Raw genomic sequence first — 23,472 nt, 5'->3', positions numbered from 1 at the left:
TGGTGAATAGGAGGGAATATCCTTTAATGTGCCTCGTTATTATCTGAACTAGAAATACTCTATCATTGTCATTCTTTAAAGAGAAAACTCCACTCATAACACTATCCCAAACTATAAAACACCTATTAATAAATATTAAGAAAAATGTGAGACTTGTAGGAGGAAACTGAATTCATAAAAGAAAATCTGAATTAATATAGTGATATATTCCTAGATGGGGAGGCTCAATTGGTAAAGATAATTCTTCCCAAATTAGGTTCTTCCAATTAAAATTTCAGTGGAATTTTAAGGAAATGCTAAAGTTATCCAAAAGAGTAAATTAGAAAAAGTAGTTAATAAAATTTGAAGAAAAATAATGGGGGAGAGTGAATTGCTCTGCCAAGAAGCAAAGCATGTTGCAGAGATAGGATAATTAATGATTTTGGAGCAGGACACAGGTCTGTAGAACAAATGGACTTGTAGGGTGGTAAAGTAGGAAATAGGTCTGTGGAGCAGATAGGTCTGTAGAACAAAATAGAGGCTACAGAAATGTGTGTGTGGGTGTAGAGAATATGGAACTATAGCTGATTTGAATAAAGCTGTGTTTCAAGCAGTTAGGGAAAAGATGGAGTTTAAAAAATGTTTTTTAGAAAATTGGCTATTTAGGGGAATAAACACAGTTACATCCCTATCTCACACCATAAACAAAATTAGATTCCAGATAGAATATCTAGACATAAAAAGATAAAATTATAAGAGTACTGTTTTCAGATGTTCAAAATAATCTAATTAACCATGGCTGAAATTTAGAGACCACAGACTGATAGTTTTAACTATGTAGTTAAAGCTTGAAGTTAAAAAGCACTATAAACAAAGTTGAAAACCAAACAAAAGACAGAAAAGTATTTATTGTATATAACAAACATAACTTATAGGGGATCTCTTGGCCAGTAAGTCAACCAATATAAAATGGACAAAAGGTATGAACAGACATTGCAAAAAAGAAATAGGCTAATACAAAAAGAGGTTTAGCCACATTAATACTGAAACTTGAGATACCATTTTTTATCCAAAAGATTAGCAAAATGTACACTATTGATTATGTCCTATATTAGAGTATTATAAGAGTATAAATTGGTACGTTCAGTTTGATAGTAGCTATCAAAAATTAAATATCCAAATTTTGACCCATTGGATCTGTTTCTAGGGTTGTAGTCTATAGACATAGAAGCACATGTACGAAAGATACATGCATATAGGTGTTTCCCATAGCTTTGTTTATACAGTGAAAAATTGAGTTCAACCTACATGTTCATTAGTAGAGGAATGAATACATTTTAGCATATCCATCCTTCGGGATACTGTGAGGACCAAGTACTATGAAGGGTTTAGGCTCTGAAGTTAGGTTGCCAGGTTTGGATTCTAGATCCGTCATTTACTGGCTGCATGACATAGGCTTGCTTAGTGTCTCTGGGCCTCAGTTTTCTCATCTATAAAATGGAGATACAGGCCTGCCTCGTTTCACTGTGCTTCATGTTACTGCACTTCACAGATACTGCAGTTTTTACAAATTGAAGGCTTGTGGCAACCCTGCAATAAGACTGTTGTTGCCATTTTTGCAGAAGCATTTGCTCACTTGATGTCTCTGTCCTGCATTTTGGTAATTCTTGCAATGTGTTAAACTTTTTCATTATTACAATATTACGGGATCTGTGATCAGTGATTAAGACTCACTGAAAGCTCAAATGACAGCATTTTTTAGCAAAAAGGTATATTTTAATTAAGACACGTACATTGTGTTTTTAGACAATGCTGTTGTACCCTTAATGGGCTACAGTATAGTATGAACAAAACTTTACATACTGGGAAAAAAAAGATTCATTTGACTTGCCTTATTGTAATATTCAACTTATTGCACTCATCTGAAACCAACCTGCACTATCTCTGAGATATGCCTGTAATTGAGTCTGTTTCAGAGGTTTGTGTTAACTAAATGAACTAAAGTGTACACAACAGTGCTTAGAACATAAATACTTGATGAAATTATCTAATATTATCACTTCTTAAAAAGAAAATACATCTGTCAAATTCTAGCATTGAAAAACGCCATGATTTAAGTAAACAAATTTTAGAGCAATGTGTGCATATGACATGAGCACCTGCTTGTAAGTAAAATTTTTAAATGATATATATGCATGTTATTTTAATGTATGTAGATAAGTCTGGAAGGATAGATGCCAGTCTTAAAATTAACAGCCACCTCTGGGGAGTAGATTGGGTGGAGAGGAAGCAGATTATCAGATTTTTAAAGAAATATTTTCTGGTACGGTTTTTTTCAGGCATGTATTACATTTATAACTAAAGTTTCTTTTATAGATTCCATAGACCATAAGGATAGTAGAAACTTCATCTAACCTTTATTTTACTTTTTTTAATAACTGGAAAGGTTGTGTTCTCTAAATGATATGTGCTTTCTCTTATTTTCCTTAGTGACTCACTAAGATCTTCCTTTCAGGAACATGCTTACCCCGCTGATGAACTCATGCCTTTAACCTGCAGAGGTCGCGTTAGAGGCCAGGAGCCAAGTCGGGGAGATGTTGATGATGCCTTGGGAAAGTAAGTGTTCACCCGATGGATGGCATGGCATCTCAAGTCTCAGACTTGTTAGAGGCACTTTACAATTTTATTTCTGGAGCTTGGTTTAATTTCAAAGACTGCTTTAATTACAACATTAAGTTCCTTTAGTCCTTTCTTTTATCTCTTGTAAAAAATTGATCATTTTACCTTAGACCAGTGAAAAGTTGAGTTGTTAAGATTATGCAACTTTTAGAATGTATATAAGTGATTGACACATTATAAGGTGTGTTGATGCTTGAATTTTTTTTTTTTTAGCTGTGACAGTTGGTATATTTTAAAATTTCAAAGAATACTAGAGGATGCACATTTTGATTCTCAAAAGAAAGCACATGTTAAAACAAGTTTGAAAATCTTTGCACTAAATCCATGCTGCTTTACACTAGAGTGGGATAGTCCAATAAAATAGCTCACACATGAGCAAATCAGAATTCTAGGAATTCTTTGTGTTAGAGGAGATAACACTGAATAACATGCCCCTGTGTAACTGTCTACTGAATTCTTTAATCAGAGTAAGTTTAGAATTTAAATTTGGCATATGCAAAGTAGAACTTTCCTACCTTCTTAAAGCACGCCTACACTTATCACCAAAAGTAGGTATATGTGAACAGTAAACACAGCATTTCAACTTTATGATCTTATAAGGCAGAAAAGAAGTTCTTAGTTACTATTCTTACAGCCACTTTTTCATCCACGAAGGAGGATGCCTGAATATACATTTGCTTTAAAAAGAGCTAATGACTATTTCTGTTTATGAAAGATATAGACATGCTGAACATAAATATAATATTAAGGCTTTTCAGGCTCCCTCACTACTTCTAGGTCACATTGTACAACAGATGCATGGAAATACTAGTTGATAGAAACTCCAGTCAGTAGGACATAAATATATCTGTTTACATATTCATGTATAAAATACTGATAATTCTAATGTTCTTTGTCTTGTTATACTTGTTCTTTAGATTTTCCTTGACACTGATTGATTCCTTGGACACTCTTGTGGTAGGTTTGATTCTTCTTAAATTTACTTATTTTATAGATTTTGTAACATGCATACACAAGTATTATGAATATATCATTATATGATAAGTCTAAAATAGAGGCCTTCAGAATTTAAGATGCTCTGATCTTTGCTTGTAAATCTTTCACATTATTGAGTTGAAAATGTCATGACAAATTATGTGATGTAATCATGGAGATACACAATTTATAGATATGTCAGCTTATGCAATGGCAGTTTAATTAGGAAAGTTGTTTCCTTTTGGACAAAGAGGTTAAATCTGTTGGAAGAGAGTAGTTCTAGAAAATACCATTGATATTCTTGTTCCAGAATGGCATGCCGCAATGATTATGAAATTTTTTAATTAGTATAATTTATATGTTACATTCACTTAAAAAAATAATTTTTCCCAGCAGTGATTTTAGCAGCAAGTGATCATATCACTTCTTGATATTCCTTTTCAACCTCACAGGATGCAAGATCACTTTAATTAATTCTGGTTTAGGTCAGTTTGTGATGACAGAGGGGAAAGATTGAGTTACAGATGTCCAGAGATTCTCAACTACACCAGCATTTTAAGAGGATTGTCTGTGAAATTAAAAAAAATTTCCCCTCTCCCAAGTTTTTCTGACTTAATCGTTCTGGAGTGAGGCTGGGCATTATTATTTATTCCTCAAAAGCTTCTCTTCGTTTATAAAATGCAGCCATGGCTGAGAAGACCTTTTTGTTGAGGAGCCCATAGTTGTTTAGACCATTTTAGCTGAATCAGGGTTTAAAAAGTTGTGACTTCATTTTTCAAAGATTAAAGGAAAGCGTGAGCTCCATTACAATGACTATGAGAATGAGAGAGAATATTGTATGCCTTAGTTTTGATTGAGTGGTCCTAGGTTGGTTCTGCTGTAATAGGCCTTTCTCAATTATACAAGAAAAAGGTAAAGTGTCCTGGGAGCCACAGATTCCCATCTTGGGAGAAAAGTGTTATTATTTATTTGTAACTGTAGCTGGACTGTGCACATCAGGTCCTCCTTGATATGAGGAACAGCAACTGTGGGTTTGGAAAGACTAGATGAACTTAAGTTTTTTTTCCCATTCTGTTATCTTAGCTCTCTCCTTCCATGTAGCAGGTTCCCCATCATCTCGCTGTAAGCTCGTTGTTGATTTTCTTGAACATGGACCTCAGATATCATTTATGTTTTTAAAAATTTCGCTAGAAATGAAGGAGTAAAAGGTGATCGTAGGCTTCATAACTGTCCTATATTTGGAAATGTATTAGATTCTACTTGCACAGCCATTAATTATTATAAAATTTATATCATTCAAGTTAAACGAATTATATACTTTGCCATCAATTCTCAACGTATGATCCCAGAAGGAGCAGCTTCAGTATCTATCACTTGGCAACTTGTTAGGAATAAAAATTCTGGAGTCTCATCCCAGACATACTAAATCAGAAAGTTTGGGAGTGAAGCCCAGCAGTTTATTTTTTTAACAAGTGACCAGATGATTCTGATGTATACTAAAGTTTGGGAATCACTGTACACTGATGCAGAACTGTTTAAACTTTAATGTACTATAGGTCATCTCGGATCTTGTTAGTACGCAGATTCTGATTCTGAAGACAAGGTGGGCCCAGAAATCTGTGTTCCTAATAAGCTACCATGTGGTAGTGTACTGCTGCTGGTCCACAGACCGCCTTTCCGTAACGTCTGGTGTAAACTGAGTTCTGGCTCCTTGTGGCAGGGAGTCACAAGGAGTGATCACACAATACTGCTATGCATGACCTTGGCCAAATTACTTAACTTCTCTGGGCTCCTGTTTTCATTTCAGAAGGGCCTCGACTAGATACTTAAGGCCCCTATTAACCATAAGATACTATTTCTAGTGATCTTTCATTCAGATTCAGGTTTATAACCTCTACTTGTTGAAGGTATCCTCAAGAAGAGTCAGGAAGAAAGATTGATAAGTCTTATAAACATTAAAAAAATTATACTTCATAAACTCTTTAAATTTCAGTCTTTTCAAGTGGGAATAACCTAATTTATTACATATCATAATAATTTTGAAATGTACAAGTTCATTTTGAATTTCTCTCTAAACATTAAAAAAAATTTAAACAGAGGAGTTAAAAGAAGTGAAAGTAGTTTGAAAGCTTTTTCTGATATTTAAAAGGAATGCTATCTTGTACATTTTGCCAATATAAGTATTGATATTTCGAATTTACTTTGCCTCTCCTTTGGGATTTTTTTTTTCATTTGTGATTAATTTATATGAAAATATTAACAGGATATATTACTTGTGATAGTACACACAATCCTACTGTTTTTATTGTGGCCTTACCACAATATATATTAGCTAGAATTTCTGTTGTTATATTTGATCTTTAAATTTAAACTCTTATTCCTAATCCTAGACATCTAATTTCTATTGATTGTGGTGAAGTCAAGCGTAGAAACTGTAAATTTACCTTTAAATTCCACATTACTATGAATCTATAGAAAGCAAGATACTGAAACAAATGAAAGATAATTGGGGGAAAGGAAGAGAGCTGAATTAATTCTTTGTTATAAGGTAGGAGCTTTAGAAACTTCTAGATATAATGGAACTGTTAGAATGAATTTTCTAGCTAATTATCAACAAAGAGAACTCTTTCCTACTTTTATTCTTTTTTTAAACAAATAGCATTGGTATAATTCTTGGGAGTAATTCTCAGGATATAGACCTAGGAAGAGGAATAAGATTAACAAAATGACATTCAAAAGGGTATGTGTGTGAGTAGGGAATAGGACAGTTGTGTCTCATTCCCAAAGTAATAGAAGGCTGGAAGTATCTGCATTTGTTGCTGCAGAATTTACTCGGACTTTGAGATTGGGGAAGGAAAGCAGTCAACTTAAAGTCACACTTCATAGTATATTTTACTCAGGACTTGCCCTAAATGTGACTTGAGTTTTAGTCAGGAATGTTTTATATCTAAATTAGAATTTTTAGTGCAAGTATCAAATAAACTGTAAAAGCACTACAACATGTTATCAAACAGAAAGATTAAACAGCATAGTAAAGGAAAACTACTTTTAATGGACCTGGATCTAAAATAACATCTAGTAGTGTGGCCTTAATTTAGACTGAAAAATGAAATCAACCTATGTAATGACCCTTTCATGGAACTCATAGCAAGAATCCAGTGTTACTAGCTTAGTCAGGATTCTAGACATGCATAGTAATAATAATAATAATAATAATATAGTAAGTTCTTATTTAGTCAGGCACTTTATTAAAAGTACACACAGGCACTTTATTAAAAGAAAACAATCCTGTGAAAGTAGATATTTGCTCTTTTTGTAGATGAAGGAACAGGCTGAAAGGTGGAAATAACGGCTGAGACTACAGAGGTAGTGAATGAAAAAACCAAAATTCAAATCAGGGCTTGCTCTTGACTGCAACATTGTACTGCCTCCTTGGTTAGGGGCTCGGGCATCTACTGGGTGAAGATGGCAGGTGGTATATGGTTTGGGTCAGTCATCCCCTGAAGGATGTGTTTGCTCTGAGAGTAAGCAACCTTTAAAATGATGTTTGTTGAATAGGATATTTGTGTGTGTATGTGTGTTGACTTGCACACCAAATCCCAGTACAGCTCACCTTATGTAACTCTAGGTCACAGGTTATATATTAAGAAACTGGTTAAAAATTCTGATGCTGATTTGTTTTAATGTCCTAATGGTATTTCAGTGTGTCTAAAGAAGAAGTATATAAAGATTCCTTATAATATAATTAGATGTTTAATTTTTTTCAGTTTTCAATATTAACACATTTTTATAATGTGCTTAAGGGAAATATTTTACATGTCATTTTTAGTAGCTCATTCTGAGGTTATTTCTCCTTGACTTAGTAGAAAAGAACTTTATTTTCATAATTTCTTCTTCTAGGTATTAAATAAAACTAAAGAATTTGAAGATGCAGTGAGAAAAGTTTTAAGAGATGTTAATTTAGATAACGATGTAGTTGTATCAGTCTTTGAAACAAACATCAGAGTTCTTGGGTAAGTAAATAAGAAACTGAAACTATAATTTTAATAACAGAAAATTTATTATGTTTAAAAAATAAAGAAATTTCACATGTTTAAAGGATAAAAATTGAGATATTATGAATCACAGAGGCTGTGGGATGATCTTGCATTATTATATCCAGTACAGACAGCAGCAAGCTTTGGAAATAGTTGCAAAGTAAAATCAAGGGTATTCCTTTTAGGTTGTGTTAAAAAGTAGGTTGAACATCTGCCTAAATGGTGTCCATCAGTAGATGAATGGATAAAGAAAATGTACATACACACAATGGAATATTATTCAGCCATAAAAAGAAAAGAAATCCTGCCATTTGCAATAACATGGATGGATCTAGAGGGTATGATGCTCAGTGAAATAAGACAGGCAGAGAAAGACAAATAACCAAATAACTTCACTCATTTGTGGAGTATAAAAACAGCAAAACAGAAGGAACAAAATAGTAATAGACTCAAGACACTGAGAAGGGACTAGTGGTTATCAACAGGCGGGGGAGGGTAAAGGGGATTAAGGGACACAATAATTTGTAATCACAATATAGGCAGGTCATGAGGACAGTAGTACAGCATGGGGAATACAATTGATGACTCTAACATCTTACTACCTTGATAGACAGCGACCGCAGTGGAGGGGGTGAGGACTTGACAATATGGGTGAATGTTGAACCACTGTGTTACGCATTTGAAACCATCATGAGATTGTATGTTAATGATACTTTGATAAAATAAATAAAAAGTAAGTTAAATATTGGCACATTAGCTACATCACAGGTTTTTCATTAGCTTACATAGTTTGCTAACGTTAGCCAGCACCTCTTCAAGCCAAATGGAAGTAAACATATAGGATTATCTCTCAACTAGTTTGAAATGCTCTTGAAATATTTAAAAAGAAGGAATTACAGGATTTATTATTGAAGTTTTAACATCATTAAATTTTTATATTTATTGGTTACTTTCATGTTATTGTAAGTCATTTCCTTTTGTCAAAGTGAATCTGTTCTTCAGTTAAATTTAAATCATTATGTACCTTTCACAGTTTACTAATGTTACATTTAATATAGTTTTTAAACATTTTTTAAATGTTATACTAAGAGAAAGATTTCATGATATAATTAAGTCAGTTAAATTCAAGATTTATTCAAATCAAGTCAAATTTGTTAAGTGATTTCTAGGATGTTCTTTATTTAAGAAAACTTAAGGTATTTAAGAATACTAAACACTTTACAACAGATAGAACATCTGAATTTTTTTTGTACTGGCTTTGTAATTATAATAGTTTGCCATAAAATGAGTAGCCAAAGTTAGGTAAAAAATTAAGTTCTTCTGTGTTTCTATCTGTAAGGTGTGGGTAATGTCCATCTTTGTGATTGTAGGGGTCTTTTGGGTGGACACTCATTGGCAATCATGCTGAAAGAAAAAGGCGAGTACATGCAGTGGTACAATGATGAACTTCTCCAAATGGCAAAGCAATTGGGTTACAAACTTTTGCCAGCTTTCAATACTACCAGTGGCCTTCCTTACCCAAGAGTAAGTAATTCTGAAAAGTATGGCAATCTTTATATACTTCCTTTGCTGTTTTTAAAAGAAACTAATGTTTGTGAGGAGCCATTGTTCCTCATCTGCTTGAGGCTGGAAAAAAATGCTTCATAGCTGTATAACCAATTTATATTGACATTTCAATTAATTTGCATTTGAGCAGTGTGAGAATTTAGATTAGTTTAAGCTTTTTATGTGTCACTGTGTAACAGATTAGATTATGCTATGGAAGGAAGAAACAGATGCCAGACTAGAATTTGGGCACAGAATTATTTGTGCAGAAGACATAATCGTAGCAGAGAGAGTAGGTGTTTATTCTCCCGGGGAGAGGACAGAGAGAGAACACAGGACAGAGGGGGGCTAAGAAGGAAATAAAATGGTAAAAAGGAGAGTGTTGACCGACTGACTTAGGAGGAGAGCCACAAGTAGTGCTCGGTGTTATAATACCGTAAAAAGGGAGCTACTGAAAAAGAGACATTCTAGATAATATTAGGAGAATTAGGTGTAAACAGAGCTTTGAGGCATGTAGTGTGGTAGAATAAAGGGGAAAGAAGGGTTCAAAATAGGTCCAAGTATAGGACCATTCATTTGAGATTTCTTTTGTGTTGGAAGTTAAAGAGGGTTGGCAGCAGAGTCAGTTAAGGGAATTTTGTGTTTTTTTCTGCCAAGAAAATGTCATACTTAAAACGGAGGGAAAGAAGCCATTGCAATGGAAAGAACTCTCCTAACATTTCTTTACTAACACTGTACTCTCTCCCTCTTAATCCAAGTCAGACACCTTAGCCATGATCAAGTTCTATTAATTTTTTTCTTTTTTTTACTATTGCCATGCTAGTTGAAAGCAATGTTATTCCTAAACTACTGAAAATAACTATCTTACTTTTTTCTCTCTGGTTTATGCTTCAGAGACTTAAATTAATCTTACTAAAACGTATTTATCAAATGACCCTCAAAAGTTCTGACTCTTTCTATTGTACTGAGTGTCCTTTAACTTAAGAATTCTGTATGGTTTGGCAGGAGACTTTCTTTCTGATGTTGCCTTACGCCCCACACCCCAATGAAATGAGTGCTCCATCTCAGCCAAAATAATCGGTTTGTGTCTCCCGCAACACCTAGGGTTTTTCAGTTTGTTTGTTACTTATTTCCACACCTTTAGGCCTGCCATTTCTATTACCTGGAATAACTTCTCTACCTTTGTAAATCAAATCAGATTCACTTCATGATCAAGAAATCTGACTGGGGGTAGAGCCTAATACAAAGGAATGCATCTCACAGCCATTGACTTAGCCATCAGTTTAGTAGATTGTGACCAACACTTTTTTTTTTAATGAAACAGACTACTATTAAATCTCCTCTTTAAATTTCTATGTCTTGATATTTGACATAGCTCTTCTGTGAACATCCTTATATACATCTTAGTTAATTTCTTCCTTCAGATAAATTACTAGAAGGGGAAATAATAAGTCACAGAAATAGGGGATGCTTTTTAAGGCTTTGGGTACTTACTGTCCAGTTGTTCTCCAGAGCGGTCTACTTCTACAGTTCCTCAGTGTTGTATAAAAGCGCATGTGTCATTATCCTCTTGCCAGCACTGTTATCATTATTTTGCCGATTTAGTGGAAAAAACAGGGAGTCATGTTTCAATTTGAATTTCTTTGCTTATTGGTATGATTAAACTTTTTTGTGATTTTTAAATTTTCTTAGCATATTAAAATTAAAAGCAGTTGTTTTTAACAATCTCGATGTTTATTTAATTGAATTAACTTTTAGTAAATATCTTTAGTTTTTGTTGTAAATAGAGGTGCTGAATTTTGAGGAATTGAGCATTTTTCACTTATGCCATAACATGAGAAGTAGGCAAGGAATGGAAACAGAAACTGCTGTGAGCATTATAGTAAAACAAAGAAAATTGTATTATTTTCTTATGCTCCGAAGTGTCAAGAAAAATTTTTGAATTATATTTCAGAAGAAGACTGCAGGAAGAAAATAACTGCCTTCCCATTCTTCCTTATACACACTTAGTAAATACTACTTTTGCTCATGAAAATTTGTACAGTTAACGTTTGATATGCATACATGATAGATAGTATTTGCATTAGTGGCTTTAACTCAGAAGAATTTGCTGGACAGAAATGCCGTTGTAACAGTTAGTGGTCATTTATTTTTTTATTTTTATTTTTATTTTTATTTTGGTATCATTAATCTACAATTACATGAGGAACATTATGTTTACTAGACTCCCCCCTTCACCAAGTCCCCCCCACATATCCCATTAGTCACTATCCATCAGCGTAGTAAGATGCTGTAAAATCACTACTTGTCTTCTCTGTGTTGCACAGCCCTCCCCGTGCCCCCCCCCACATTATACATGCTAATCGTAAGGCCCTCTTTCTTCTTCCCCCTCCTTCTCCCTCCCTTCCCACCCATCCTCCCCAATCCCTTTCCCTTTGGTAACTGTTAGTCCTTTCTTGGGTTCTGTGTTTCTGCTGCTGTTTTGTTCCTTCAATTTTTCCTTTGTTCTTATATTCCACATATGAGTGAAATCATTTGGTACTTGTCTTTCTCTGCCTGGCTTATTTCACTGAGCATAATACCCTCTAGCTCCATCCATGTTGTTGCAAATGGTAGGATTTGTTTTCTTCTTATGGCTAAATAATATTCCATTGTGTGTATGTACCACATCTTCTTTATCCATTCATCTACTGATGGACACTTAGGTTGCTTCCATTTCTTGGCTGTTGTAAATAGTGCTGCGATAAACATAGGGGTGCATCTGTCTTTTTCAAATTGGGCTGCTGCATTCTTAGGGTAAATTCCTAGAAGTGGGATTCCTGGGTCAAATGGTATTTCTATTTTGAGCTTTTTGAGGAACCTCCATACTGCTTTCCACAATGGTTGAACTAATTTACATTCCCACCATCAATGTAGGAGGGTTCCCCTTTCTCCACAACCTCGCCAACATTTGTTGTTTGTCTTTTGGATGGTGGCGATCCTTACTGGTATGAAGTGATACCTCATTGTGGTTTTAAGTTGCATTTTTCTCATGACTAGCAATGTGGAGCATCTTTTCATGTGTCTGTTGGCCATCTGAATTTTGTTCTTTGGAGAACTGTCTGTTCAGCTCCTCTGCCCATTTTTTAATTGGATTGTTCACTTTTTGTTTGTTGAGGTGTGTGAACTCTATATATTTTGGATGTCAACCCTTTATTGAATCTGTCATTTATGAATATATTCTCCCATACTGTAGGATGCCTTTTTGTTCTATTGATGGTGTCCTTTGCTGTACAGAAGCTTTTCAGCTTGATATAGTCCCACTTGTTCATTTTTGCTTTTGTTTCCCTTGCCTGGGGAGATATGTTCATGAAGAAGTTGCTCATGTTTATGTCCAAGAGATTTTCGCCTATGTTTTTTTTTAAGAGTTTTGTGGTTTCATGGCTTACATTCAGGTCTTTGATCCATTTTGAATTTACTTTTGTGTATGGGATTAGACAATGATCCAGTTTCATTCTCTTATATGTAGCTGTCCAGTTTTGCCAACACCAGCTGTTGAAGAGGCTGTCATTTCCCCATTGTATGTCCATGGCTCCTTTTTCCTATATTAGTTAACCATATATGTTTGGGTTAATGTCTGGAGACTCTCTTCTGTTCCACTGGTCTGTGACTCTGTTCTTGTGCCAGTAGCAAATCGTCTTGATTACTGTGGCTTTGTAGTAGAGCTTGAAGTTGGGGAGTGAGATTCCCCCCACTTTATTCTTCCTTCTCAGGATTGCTTTGGCTATTTGGGTTCTTAGTGGTCATTTTTAAAACCTTCATATCAACCCTAGAGCCAGTCCACATTTTGTACATCATTTTCTCAAAGCTAATTAAAAGCAGTTTGCCAGCTTTTCAGTTAATATCTCATTTCTAAGGTTGAGTGGATGATTAGATTAATAAAATATAGGATTAATAGGAATTCTGTTATGATTTAATACATATTTTATGGATTTGCCAGTATAGCAAATACCTAATGTAGATAAATTTAGTGTAGATAATTTAAACTTTCAGTAAAATAGGGTCCTTTTTAAGAACTACTTTGTGACTCTCAGGAACACAGGACAGTAGGAACTAGGTTCCTTCCAGATTCCTTCCAAGTACAAAACCTTTATCACACTTTTATCCTTTTTTGTTTTAAGCCTTTCAGGTAAACAGAGCAAGCAGTAAGCTCCTTGTTTCCAACTTCTATGAGTAAATAAATGGTACTACCTGTACAACCATCATTTGAGGCCTTTCAGGGAGGACAGAAGCCTATCTACCAGCCTTTAAATCAAAAGACAAGAGGATGCCCGTAAGCAAAAAAAAAGGCACTGAACCCTTTTTCCTTGCCTTGTGGAAATGGCAGTGCCCTCTGGAGGCAGAAATGTACCTAGGTTTTGCATCTAGCAGTTGATAACCATTATCTTCGGCATACAAGATTGAAGTGATAAGAGACTCTAGATGTGTTAAGAAATAGTCCTTTTGCAGCATTTTGTAGCAATCATCTTGGGACAGTAAAGGCTAATATACCAAGTAACTTAGATATTTCAGTGTATGAAACTAATGGGTCAAAGTATTCCTTTTTTTTAAGAGAAAAGATACTAAAAATGGGATTCAAATGTTTATTCTTTTCTGTCTTGCCTTTGCTTTCTCACAACTGCTCCCTGGACTTTGTCATTCTTAGGTCTTAACTACTCCCAATTCAGTGATATTTTTTCTGATTTTTAGATATTAGCATTTGTTGTCAGTTCCATTTGTTTGGCACTTACTTATGACTTTCCATTATTAGTTATCGTCTCTATTTACACATAGGTCTTATTTGCTCTGTCTGGATCTTAAGCTCCTTGAAGGCAGGGATCTCTTCAGTTTCTTTGTATATTAACATAAAACGCACCACATAGCAGACAATTGTTAAATATTTATCTGTTGATTATAGTAATGAATAGAAGTAACCAGAAAATCCTTTTCATTATTGACTTTTAACTGTAAATATTTCTTAGAATTATTATACTTAGTGTAATTTATGGAATGAAATATTTTATTATTGAAGATTGCTTCATTTTAAATTCATTATTCTTAACATAAAATTTAGTTATGTAGACAGAGATATGGACAGCATAAGAAGACAGGATAGTTTCCAGTCTAGTTCTTGGTGCAGAGCTACATAAAGCTGTTTATTTTTCCAGAATTACAAATGGTAGAGATAATATGAATTTTAGTGGGTTTGGAGAGGTGGTGCCTGGCTAATAGCACATAGGATGTACTGTAAATGCTTCATGTGACATTCTAGGAAGTGAGATAAGTGGCAGTACCAAAGCCAGCATAGTTATCCCCTTCCCATGTCTCACCTGTGTGTCACTTTTATTGTTTGTTGTTGAGTGGGTATTTTCCCTATCTCCTTGCCTAGACTTTCCTAGAATCTGTTGATTGGCTACTGTTAAGGTAATGGGCATACCCAGAAATTGACTTCTGCAGATAAGCTGAAATACAAATGTTTTTGAACTTCTCTTTATTAGGGTTTGAATAATAATTGATTGGGAACATACCGTGATGCTCTGTGTTTGATTTTTTTGTTTGTTTTTATGCTGAGTCCTTGGCATATGCTTGTTCTTTTGTCATTTATTTGGACTGCAGAAAAACATTCTACTTCTAATCACCTTCTAGCCAGGTTGGTCTGGTTAAAAGAGGTTTATACTATAGTATTACTTGGCTATATTTGAATTAGAAAAAAAAATTCCTTAAAAAATTTTCTTTATGTTATTTGTTAGTCTGCTATCAAGACAGTATACTCTTTAGTTCAAAACTTTTCAAAATCCACAAACAAAATTTTAATCTTTTAAATATGTATATTAACTTAATCAGTTTTTTTTCTCTATGAAGGATTATTTAATACATTACTGTTTTTTCACAAATTCTCAAACCTAATTTTTTTAGGGCTGGTCTAGTTCCCTACTCTTGTACTAACTAGTTCAAACTGTCCAGAGAACAAAATTGTTCTTAAAGGTATTTTCTTTATGTAATTCTCATAGCAATATTGAATTTTGATATTATCAAGGAAGGAACTAAATGAAAACTTATTTACCACATGAACATTATATGTGTAGAGTGTACTTCTCTGGATATTAATTGGAAAGTCACAAAGATAATCAGATTTAATTTCAATGCTTATTTTTTAAATTATTTTCATGATTTGATAGAAAGTCTTCATTGAAAAATACTTTCTTATCCAGAAACCATAATCTCTTCATAATTGCTAATGATAATCTTCTCATTTTATTTAGATTAATTTAAAGTTTGGTATCAGAAAACCAGAAGCTCGGACAGGAACTGAGACAGATACCTGTACAGCTTGTGCAGGTACCTTGATCCTTGAGTTTGCTGCTTTAAGTCGATTCACAGGAGCAACAATATTTGAGGTTTGCTTTCATAGTCTTTGATCTCCTGGGTACTGGGCATAACTAACTCTGTATGTTTTCTTCATTAGTCAAATATTAGCATTATCATTTGGAGGATTATTATTATTATTTTAATGAACATTTGCCTAAATTCCATCACATAGTCTTTGTCAAAAACATAGAAGTCACTTTGAGGTAGCTATGTTACATACAGCTTTGCATTTTTTTCTAAAACTATAAATTTTTAGATTTATTCTTAGCAGATTTTTTAGCCATATTACTTACTGATTTTTTACCATATTACATTTCATATTATATGAATTCATATAACAATTGTCTAGATGAAATACTGTGTCTCTTGTTTTATTTGTTAGACTTCTAGATGGTCTATTGCATTTCTGAAAACCTCACTAATCTTCTAAAACACAGTGAAAACACTTTTTATTGTATCTAACTGTTCAAATGTGTCAGTAGTAACACAGAACACTCTTTTTCAAACGTGACTTTGGAGAATTTCTTTTTTTTAACTCAACACATTGTACACATAGAGCAAACGAACTCAAGTGGCCTTTTTGTGTATGATGTTCAAAGTGTCTTAAGGGTGGATTTATCATGTTTGGTTTCATTTTTATTCTGTACCTTGTTGACTAATATTTTTTATTCATTAGAAAGTGTAGTCACTTTTGGATACTGCCTAATTTGAACTACAAACTCTCAGATACCAGTGAATTTATAGGTGAATAAAGTGAGGCTCAAAGAGGATAAGATGCACAGCTAGTGGGTGAGTGGGTGGAACTGGAGTTAGATGCATGCCTTTCTGAATGCAAAGCCCATACTTTTTCCAATCACTGTTTTGTATTTGTGAGTAAATCTATGGAAAGTTTTTTTTTTAACTTTTTGAATGTACAGTAAGAGAAGTATGAATGTAGACTACTTCAATACAGTGTAAGAGAAGCAACCTGATGCAGTTGACAGAGGATCACTTTATACAGGGCTGGCAAACTAGTGTCTGTGGGCCAACATCTACAATGTTTTTGTAAATAAATTTTTATTGGAACATAACCATGCTCATTTATTTATTTTTCTTTTTCTCTGGCTGCATTTGTGCTATGGCAGCAGAATTGCATAATTATGACAGTGACTATATGACCCAGAATGCCTAAAATATTTACTGTCAGGCCCTTGTCAGAAAAAGTTTGTTGACTTGTGGTTTAACATATAAAGAGATCTGAATTCTCATATTAACTGTCTTATATTTTAGTTTAAACCTTTGTTAAATCTTTGATTTCACTGGGCCTTGTTTTCTTAGCGGTTAATTAGGTGTAGGGAAATAAAATCTTTATGAAACTTTCCATCACTGAAATTATAGCATTTAATTAATGTTGTAATATGCTGTTATAAAAAAATCAGTGTAAACAGGCAGAATCAAGAATTAAAATTATTTTATACTCTGTTCTTAAATCTGCGAAGTGACAAATTGGCTTAATGATTTTTTTTCTTTCATAGAAGTATTTCTGCAATGCTGAATAGATTCATGCTCTGAAATTAATTTTAACTTAGAAACTCTGTTGTACATGTCCTTAGCTTTTATGTTTTGTAAAGATCTTTTCATCCAAAGCCAAAAATTTGATTAAAAGCAATTTTAATTTGGTGTCCAATGGATAAAAATAAATGAAAAGAAGAAAAAAATGTTATAAGGTTATAAATTTGGTATTGTTAAATGAGTACTAGTTGATTTAAGTAAAGCAACTCTTCACAAAGAGAGTTACATGCTATTTTAAAAGTGGGATTTGAAATGCCTGTTTGTGGTTCAGATATGGCTTCCCACCTTTGAAATTCAATTTTAATTTTCTGAATAAGTATATATAAGGAGATTTTTACTTTGCACTTAGATGATAGATATTATTTTAATAAGTGCATTTAATTATGGCAGCAATTAATATAATTTAATAATACATGTTTGTGAATGTGTACTGCAAAAGTAGATGAACATGGATAGTGTCAAAGTGAGATCACTGCCACTAAATAGCAGTTTTAGAGTCATTCTTTTTAACTAGACTTGATTGGCTGAAAAAGAGCCAAGATTTGACTTGTAAAAAATTTAATGTATATCATAAATATTATCTTAGGAATTTTACTTAATCTTTAAAATATGCTGTGAGCCTGTGATTTTGGTTTCTTTCCTATTTGTCAGAGACATATAGTTCTTCAATTATGCTGTTCTTTTTGTAATTATAGGAATATGCAAGAAAAGCTCTTGATTTTCTCTGGGAAAAAAGACAGCGAAGTAGCAATTTAGTGGGCGTGACTATAAATATTCATACTGGAGACTGGGTACGAAAAGGTATGTTGAGTTGGGCCTTTTAAGTCAAGCCTTCACATCCTCAGAATGGTTGGGAAATAAAGGATTTTCATTTGTTAAAATAATCTTTGGGATAGCATAAAGCGTAGTTTCTCTAAGATTGCTGGAATTTCGACTAATCTAGCCTGGTTTTCTTCTTTGGTGCCAAATAGTAGCACACTTATTCTAGATGACTTTGTGTTCCATTTCATACCTTAATGAGTATATCATAGATATAGGCATAGAAGAAATACTAGAGCTAATTTCTTTCAGGACTAGAGGATCAGAATACTTCAACCATCTCATATCAAGATATAGTTAAGTGGAAATCTGTATTTAATAATGTTATCACCAGTCCTTATTAAGATGAATTGGAATCAGGAGACAAATGTTATATGAACAAACAGGATATAGGATTGTATAAAGAAAATGGTTTCATCTTTATAAGACACCCCTATAGAAACATGCATAGACAAATACAAATATACTAAAATATTACTAATGAGATTATCTTTTTTACACTTCCTCTATGTTCCAAAAATCTTATGTTGTTATGTATAAAATTAAAAATAACTGCCTATTTTTAAGTAAATTAAAATGATATAATTATTAATTGAACTTACTGAAATAAAAGTACTGCCTCTAGTTAGTATTGTATAGTTTTTCCGTGTTTTATCTACATGGTTCCTGAAAGTAATCTGAATCCTGGTTTCTGAATTCTGCAATTTCTTTTTTTTAACCTGCTTTGAAACTCAGGGCAAATTAATTAATCATAATTAAGTTTAATCATAATCCTTGGTCTGTGACATTGTCGTCATTGGTCCATTTGTGACCTATTTTGCTTGGTCATTTTTAATGATGTAATAAGCACTCATAAATGGACCATCCATCACAAAATCAACTTATTTGACAATATATTACTTCTGCTTATGGTTCTTGACTTTCCCTACCTTTGCAATCCCACACCTCTGCCTTTTCCAATTGGATAACCATCATTCTTATCTTGTTTTGGTCATTTCCTTGCTTTCCTTTTAGAAAAGTTTTAGTACATCTTAGATATTCTGAAAGGTATATTTTTTGTTTAAACTTTATAAAAATATGTCATATGTACCCTTTTGAAACTTTTTACACTTAATAAGGTGTTGCTAAGATTCATGCATATTGTTGCATGAAGGTGTAGCTTACTCTTTTTGACTGGTATATAATATTCCAGTGAATGAGTTAACCATTATCTATGGGCATTTAGATTGTTTCCAGAATTTTACTATTGTGAACAGTAGTGCCATGAATATTTTTTTATGTTTCTCCTGTTGTATAGTGATTTCTCTGGGCTATATAACTATGATTGGAACTTTTATATCATGGGTAAGTTAATGTTCAACTTAAGGAGATTATATCAAATTGTCAAATTTGTTTTTAAAATTGTCTTTCGAAGAAGGTTCACCTCTTTAAACTTCACCAGCAACATAAAAGAGGTGCTATAGATCAACATCCTCTCCATTTGTTGACAGACACAAAGAGTTTGCCAAATGGGTGTACAAAGGATTTCCCCTTGTGGTTTGATTTTTCTTTCTTTGATCACTAATGATGTTGAATACCTCTTTATGTTTACTGAGCATATGTTTCCCTTTTTTGTTATGAATGTTTTTGTATTTTTTCTATTTTCTATTGGGTTTCTTATGCTTTAAAAAAATATTGATACCTACATGATACTTACGATCTATGTGATAACTATTCTTTGAAATTTATTGAAATTTTTTTGGCCTAAAACATGGTCAAGTTTTTGTAATCATTTCACATGTGCTTTAAAAAATATTTTTTCTAATTGTTGGGACATATATTTCTATATATGTCAGTTTGCTCAGTTAATGTACAGATCCTTACTGATTTTCTGTTTGTTTGACCTATCATGAATTAAGAAAGAAAGGTGGATAAAATTTTTGATAATGATAGCAGACTTCTTAATAGCTCCTGGTAGTTCTGTTTTTGCTTTATTATGTTATTAGGTGCATTCATTTAAAATCATTATCTTTTCCTAGCTGAACCTTTCATCATTATATAATCATCATCTCTAATGGTACTCTTTGTCTTAAAGTTTATTTAATCTGATAGTAATATAGCTACATCAGCTTTATGTTGCTTAGTATTTACTTAAGTATTTTCTGCCCTTTCACTTTAAGTCTTTGCAGGTACTTATGTTGTAATTCCTGTAAAATTTATAGATTTTTAAAAAGCCACTTGTCAGTCTTTATCCTTTAATTGGTGAGTTTAGTCCATTTATATTTATTGCTATTTTTAATGTATTTAGATTTATTTATACTATCTTAATTATTTCAGTATGTCCCACCTTTCCTGTGTTTCTTTTTTAATCCTTTTGTTTTTAATTGAAACCTATAGTTACCTCTTAGTAAAACATGAACTTAAGCATGCACTCCCATCCCTTTGTCTCCCTCCCACCCCAACTCTCATCCATTGTTATGTTGATACCATATAGATACTTGATTCTTATTCATTATGAGAATGTTTTTTATTTTTTCTTTTGGTCTTAGTGCCACCCTTCTCCCTGTTTCTTTAAAAATAACAAACTTTATCAAGGTATTTGGTCATTTGAACTTTATTGCTTGCAGCATCTCTTAGATTTGTCTTTCTTCTTATCCCAAACTGTTTTCAGTAGATTTTAATAGCTTCCAAGACCTTATATGCCTAACAATAACTTTATTATGCTTTCATGTTTGAGTAATAGTTTGACTGTATATAATTTTCTGTGTAAGTTCTTTCCTTTCAAGCCTTTGAAAATACAACTCTATTGTCTTCCTACATACTGCTTTAAAAAAACTCATATTATTTGGATTTTTATGCCCTTATGTGTGATCTACACTTTTTCTATGAAAGATTAAGAATATCAAAGGCAAAAAGAAATTTCTAAAAGAATCACTAGGTGTAAAATTTTATTTCTGTCTCCTTTTAGGATCCTGTGGGTTCTTTCTAGTTAAAATCCTTGTTTTTTGAACATAAAATCTTTCTTTTTATTTTAGATATTTTTATCCTTTTCATTTTCATTTATCTCTATTTATGCAGTTCCTATTATCTAAATTACTTCTCTTTCTGTCCTCCATATATCTTAGCTTTCATTTTTTCTTTTTTTTCCCTGCCTTTCTTCTGGAAGATTATTACCTGTGATCTTCCAACTTGCTAATGTGTTCCTCAGTTGTTTCCTTTCTGCTATAAATCCCATCTGTTTTGTTACTTTATTACTGTTTTTATCTTATATACTGCTGATTTTTAAAAAACTTCTTACTTTGTATTGCTAATATATTTTCTATCTCTTTAGAATGTTTGTTAGGCTAATTTTAAATTCTTGGTTTGCCTGTTCTAGTATTTCTTTTTGTAATAAATTCTTATTCCAGTACTTGCTTTTTCTTTTTAAAAAGTCTTGCTTCTTAAATGTTCTTGGCCTATAAGTTTATATTCCCTTGCCACCTACTTTGTGGCAGCATCAGATTCCATTCCCTATAAGCTCCAATGATTTTAGGGATGACTTCTAAGAAGTTTTTAAAAATACCTATTCCTGGACCCCTAGAAATTCTGATTTAATTGGCCTGGAGTGTGCCCTGGGTATAGGGATTTCCAAAATTGAAATTGTAATTATAATTTAGATTGCAATTCACCAGCCTTAGGAGTTTGGAGGGGAAAGGGAGGGAAGAGAATGCCTAAAGTTAGTTCCCACATCTTCTGCTTAGTTCCTTAAGCAGGGCTTCTGTGCTGCCCTGATTTTACTCTTGAAGATACTGGAGCATAGATCTGAGTGGAGCTGTAGCAGGCGTGGGAGAAAACATTGTGTCTTAAGGCAGTGGCAGGAGAGAAGCAAGAGTGAAGCTCCCGCAGTTTCCCCCCTATTTGATCCTTCCATAGCCATGCCTGACTGCCTTCTGCTCCCGGCCAAAGTACCCGCTTCCCTCCAAACTCTTCTGCTGCCAGGTTTCTTACAGTGTTCTTTTCTTTCTTTGGCCCTCTTTGATGATCTTACAGGAAGAAGCCAGCAACCACGCTAGGTTCAGCAATTGGAACTGTATCTCCAAACAGCAGCAGCCTTGTTTTCATAATCTATTATAACTTTAAAGAGCGTTACCTCACTAATTAAGGGTCTTATTTAAAAATGCACAAAGGTACCCTCTTCTAGCGTTTTGGAGTTCCTCACTGAGAAAATGAGCTTTAAAAAAATTCTTAAAAGTATTATATCCTGATTTGAAATAAGACCTCGAGTAACCAATTTTGCAAAGTAAGATTTTTTTAAACATACAAACTACTATCAGCAAAGGAACTATTCATATAATAGGACTTATGTTCTGTAAATGTGTAATTTTTACTTTAAATAGTTTCACATTTAGACTTATTTTTCATTGTTAGTTTACTAGTACCCTCATTTGTACTCTGTAAATAATTTTAAGACTTATTTATTAAAGAACCACATTTGTATGTATTTTTTCCTAGATAGTGGAGTTGGAGCAGGGATTGATTCATATTATGAATATCTATTGAAAGCCTATGTTTTGCTTGGAGATGACAGTTTTCTGGAAAGATTTAATACAGTAAGTTGATCCAGCTTTGTATTAACTTTAGGACCAATTTAATTTGAGGGCCAGATTTTGATAGAAACTTATCTGAGTGATATTCTTTTTTTTTTTTTTTTTTTGTAGATAATTATTTTTTATTGAAGGTTAGTTGACACACAGTATTACATTAGTTTCAGGTGTACAACACAGTGATTCAACATTTATATACATGATAATTCTAGGTACCAGCTATCACCATACCAAGTTGTTAACCATATTTTGACTCTATTCCTTATGCTATACATTACATCCCGGTTACTTATTTATTTTACCATTGGAAGTGTGTACTTTTTTTTTGTTTGTTTTTGTTTTTGTGAGGGCATCTCTCATATTCATTGATCAAATGGTTGTTAACAACAATAAAATTCTGTATAGGGGAGTCAATGCTCAATGCACAATCATTACTCCACCACAAGCCTAATTTTCGTCAGTCTCCAATCTTCTGAAGCATAACGAACAAGTTCTTACATGGAGAACAAATTCTTACATGGTGAATAAGTTACATGGTGAACAGTACAAGGGCAGTCATCACAGACACTTTCGGTTTTGCTCATGCATTATGAACTATAAACAGTTCAAATATGAATACTCATTTGATTTTTATACTTGATTTATATGTGGATACCACATTTCTCTCTTTATTATTATTATTTTTAATAAAATGCTGAAGTGGTAGGTAGATATAAGATAAAGGTAGAAAACATAGTTTAGTGTTGTAGGAGAGCAAACGTAGATGATCAGGTGTGTGCCTGTTGACTATGTGTTAATCCAAGCTAGACAAGGGCAATAAAACATCCACGTATGCAGAAAATTTCTCTCAGAACAGGGGGGGTGAGGTTCTAAGCCTCACCTCTGTTGATCCCCAATTTCTCACCTGATGGCTCCCCTGCGACTGTGCTGAGTGATAT

At 33.3% G+C, this 23,472-nt stretch overlaps 1 protein-coding gene across 6 annotated transcripts in view; it reads left to right on the top strand.

The window, feature by feature from the left end:
* The window catches only part of EDEM3 (ER degradation enhancing alpha-mannosidase like protein 3), a 65,253-nt gene that overhangs the window by 15,357 nt on the left and 26,424 nt on the right, over positions 1-23,472 (top strand). For 5 of the 6 annotated variants that reach the window (XM_036912560.2, XM_057507943.1, XM_036912561.2 and 2 more), the window contains 7 exons: positions 2,495-2,595; positions 3,576-3,615; positions 7,534-7,646; positions 9,041-9,194; positions 15,497-15,631; positions 17,849-17,954; positions 22,443-22,540. In XM_036912560.2, the coding sequence (XP_036768455.2) occupies positions 2,495-2,595; positions 3,576-3,615; positions 7,534-7,646; positions 9,041-9,194; positions 15,497-15,631; positions 17,849-17,954; positions 22,443-22,540 (747 nt within the window). Of the gene's footprint in view, positions 1-2,469; positions 2,596-3,575; positions 3,616-7,533; positions 7,647-9,040; positions 9,195-15,496; positions 15,632-17,848; positions 17,955-22,442; positions 22,541-23,472 lie in introns of all 6 variants that reach the window. The other variant, XM_057507944.1, reaches the window with a different exon arrangement.

The sequence above is a fragment of the Manis pentadactyla genome, chromosome 9 (genome assembly GCF_030020395.1).
Source record: "Manis pentadactyla isolate mManPen7 chromosome 9, mManPen7.hap1, whole genome shotgun sequence".
In the NCBI taxonomy this organism is placed as follows: domain Eukaryota; kingdom Metazoa; phylum Chordata; class Mammalia; order Pholidota; family Manidae; genus Manis; species Manis pentadactyla.
The sequence above is the reverse complement of the archived record's forward strand: the minus strand, read 5'-3'. Positions and strand labels throughout refer to the sequence as shown.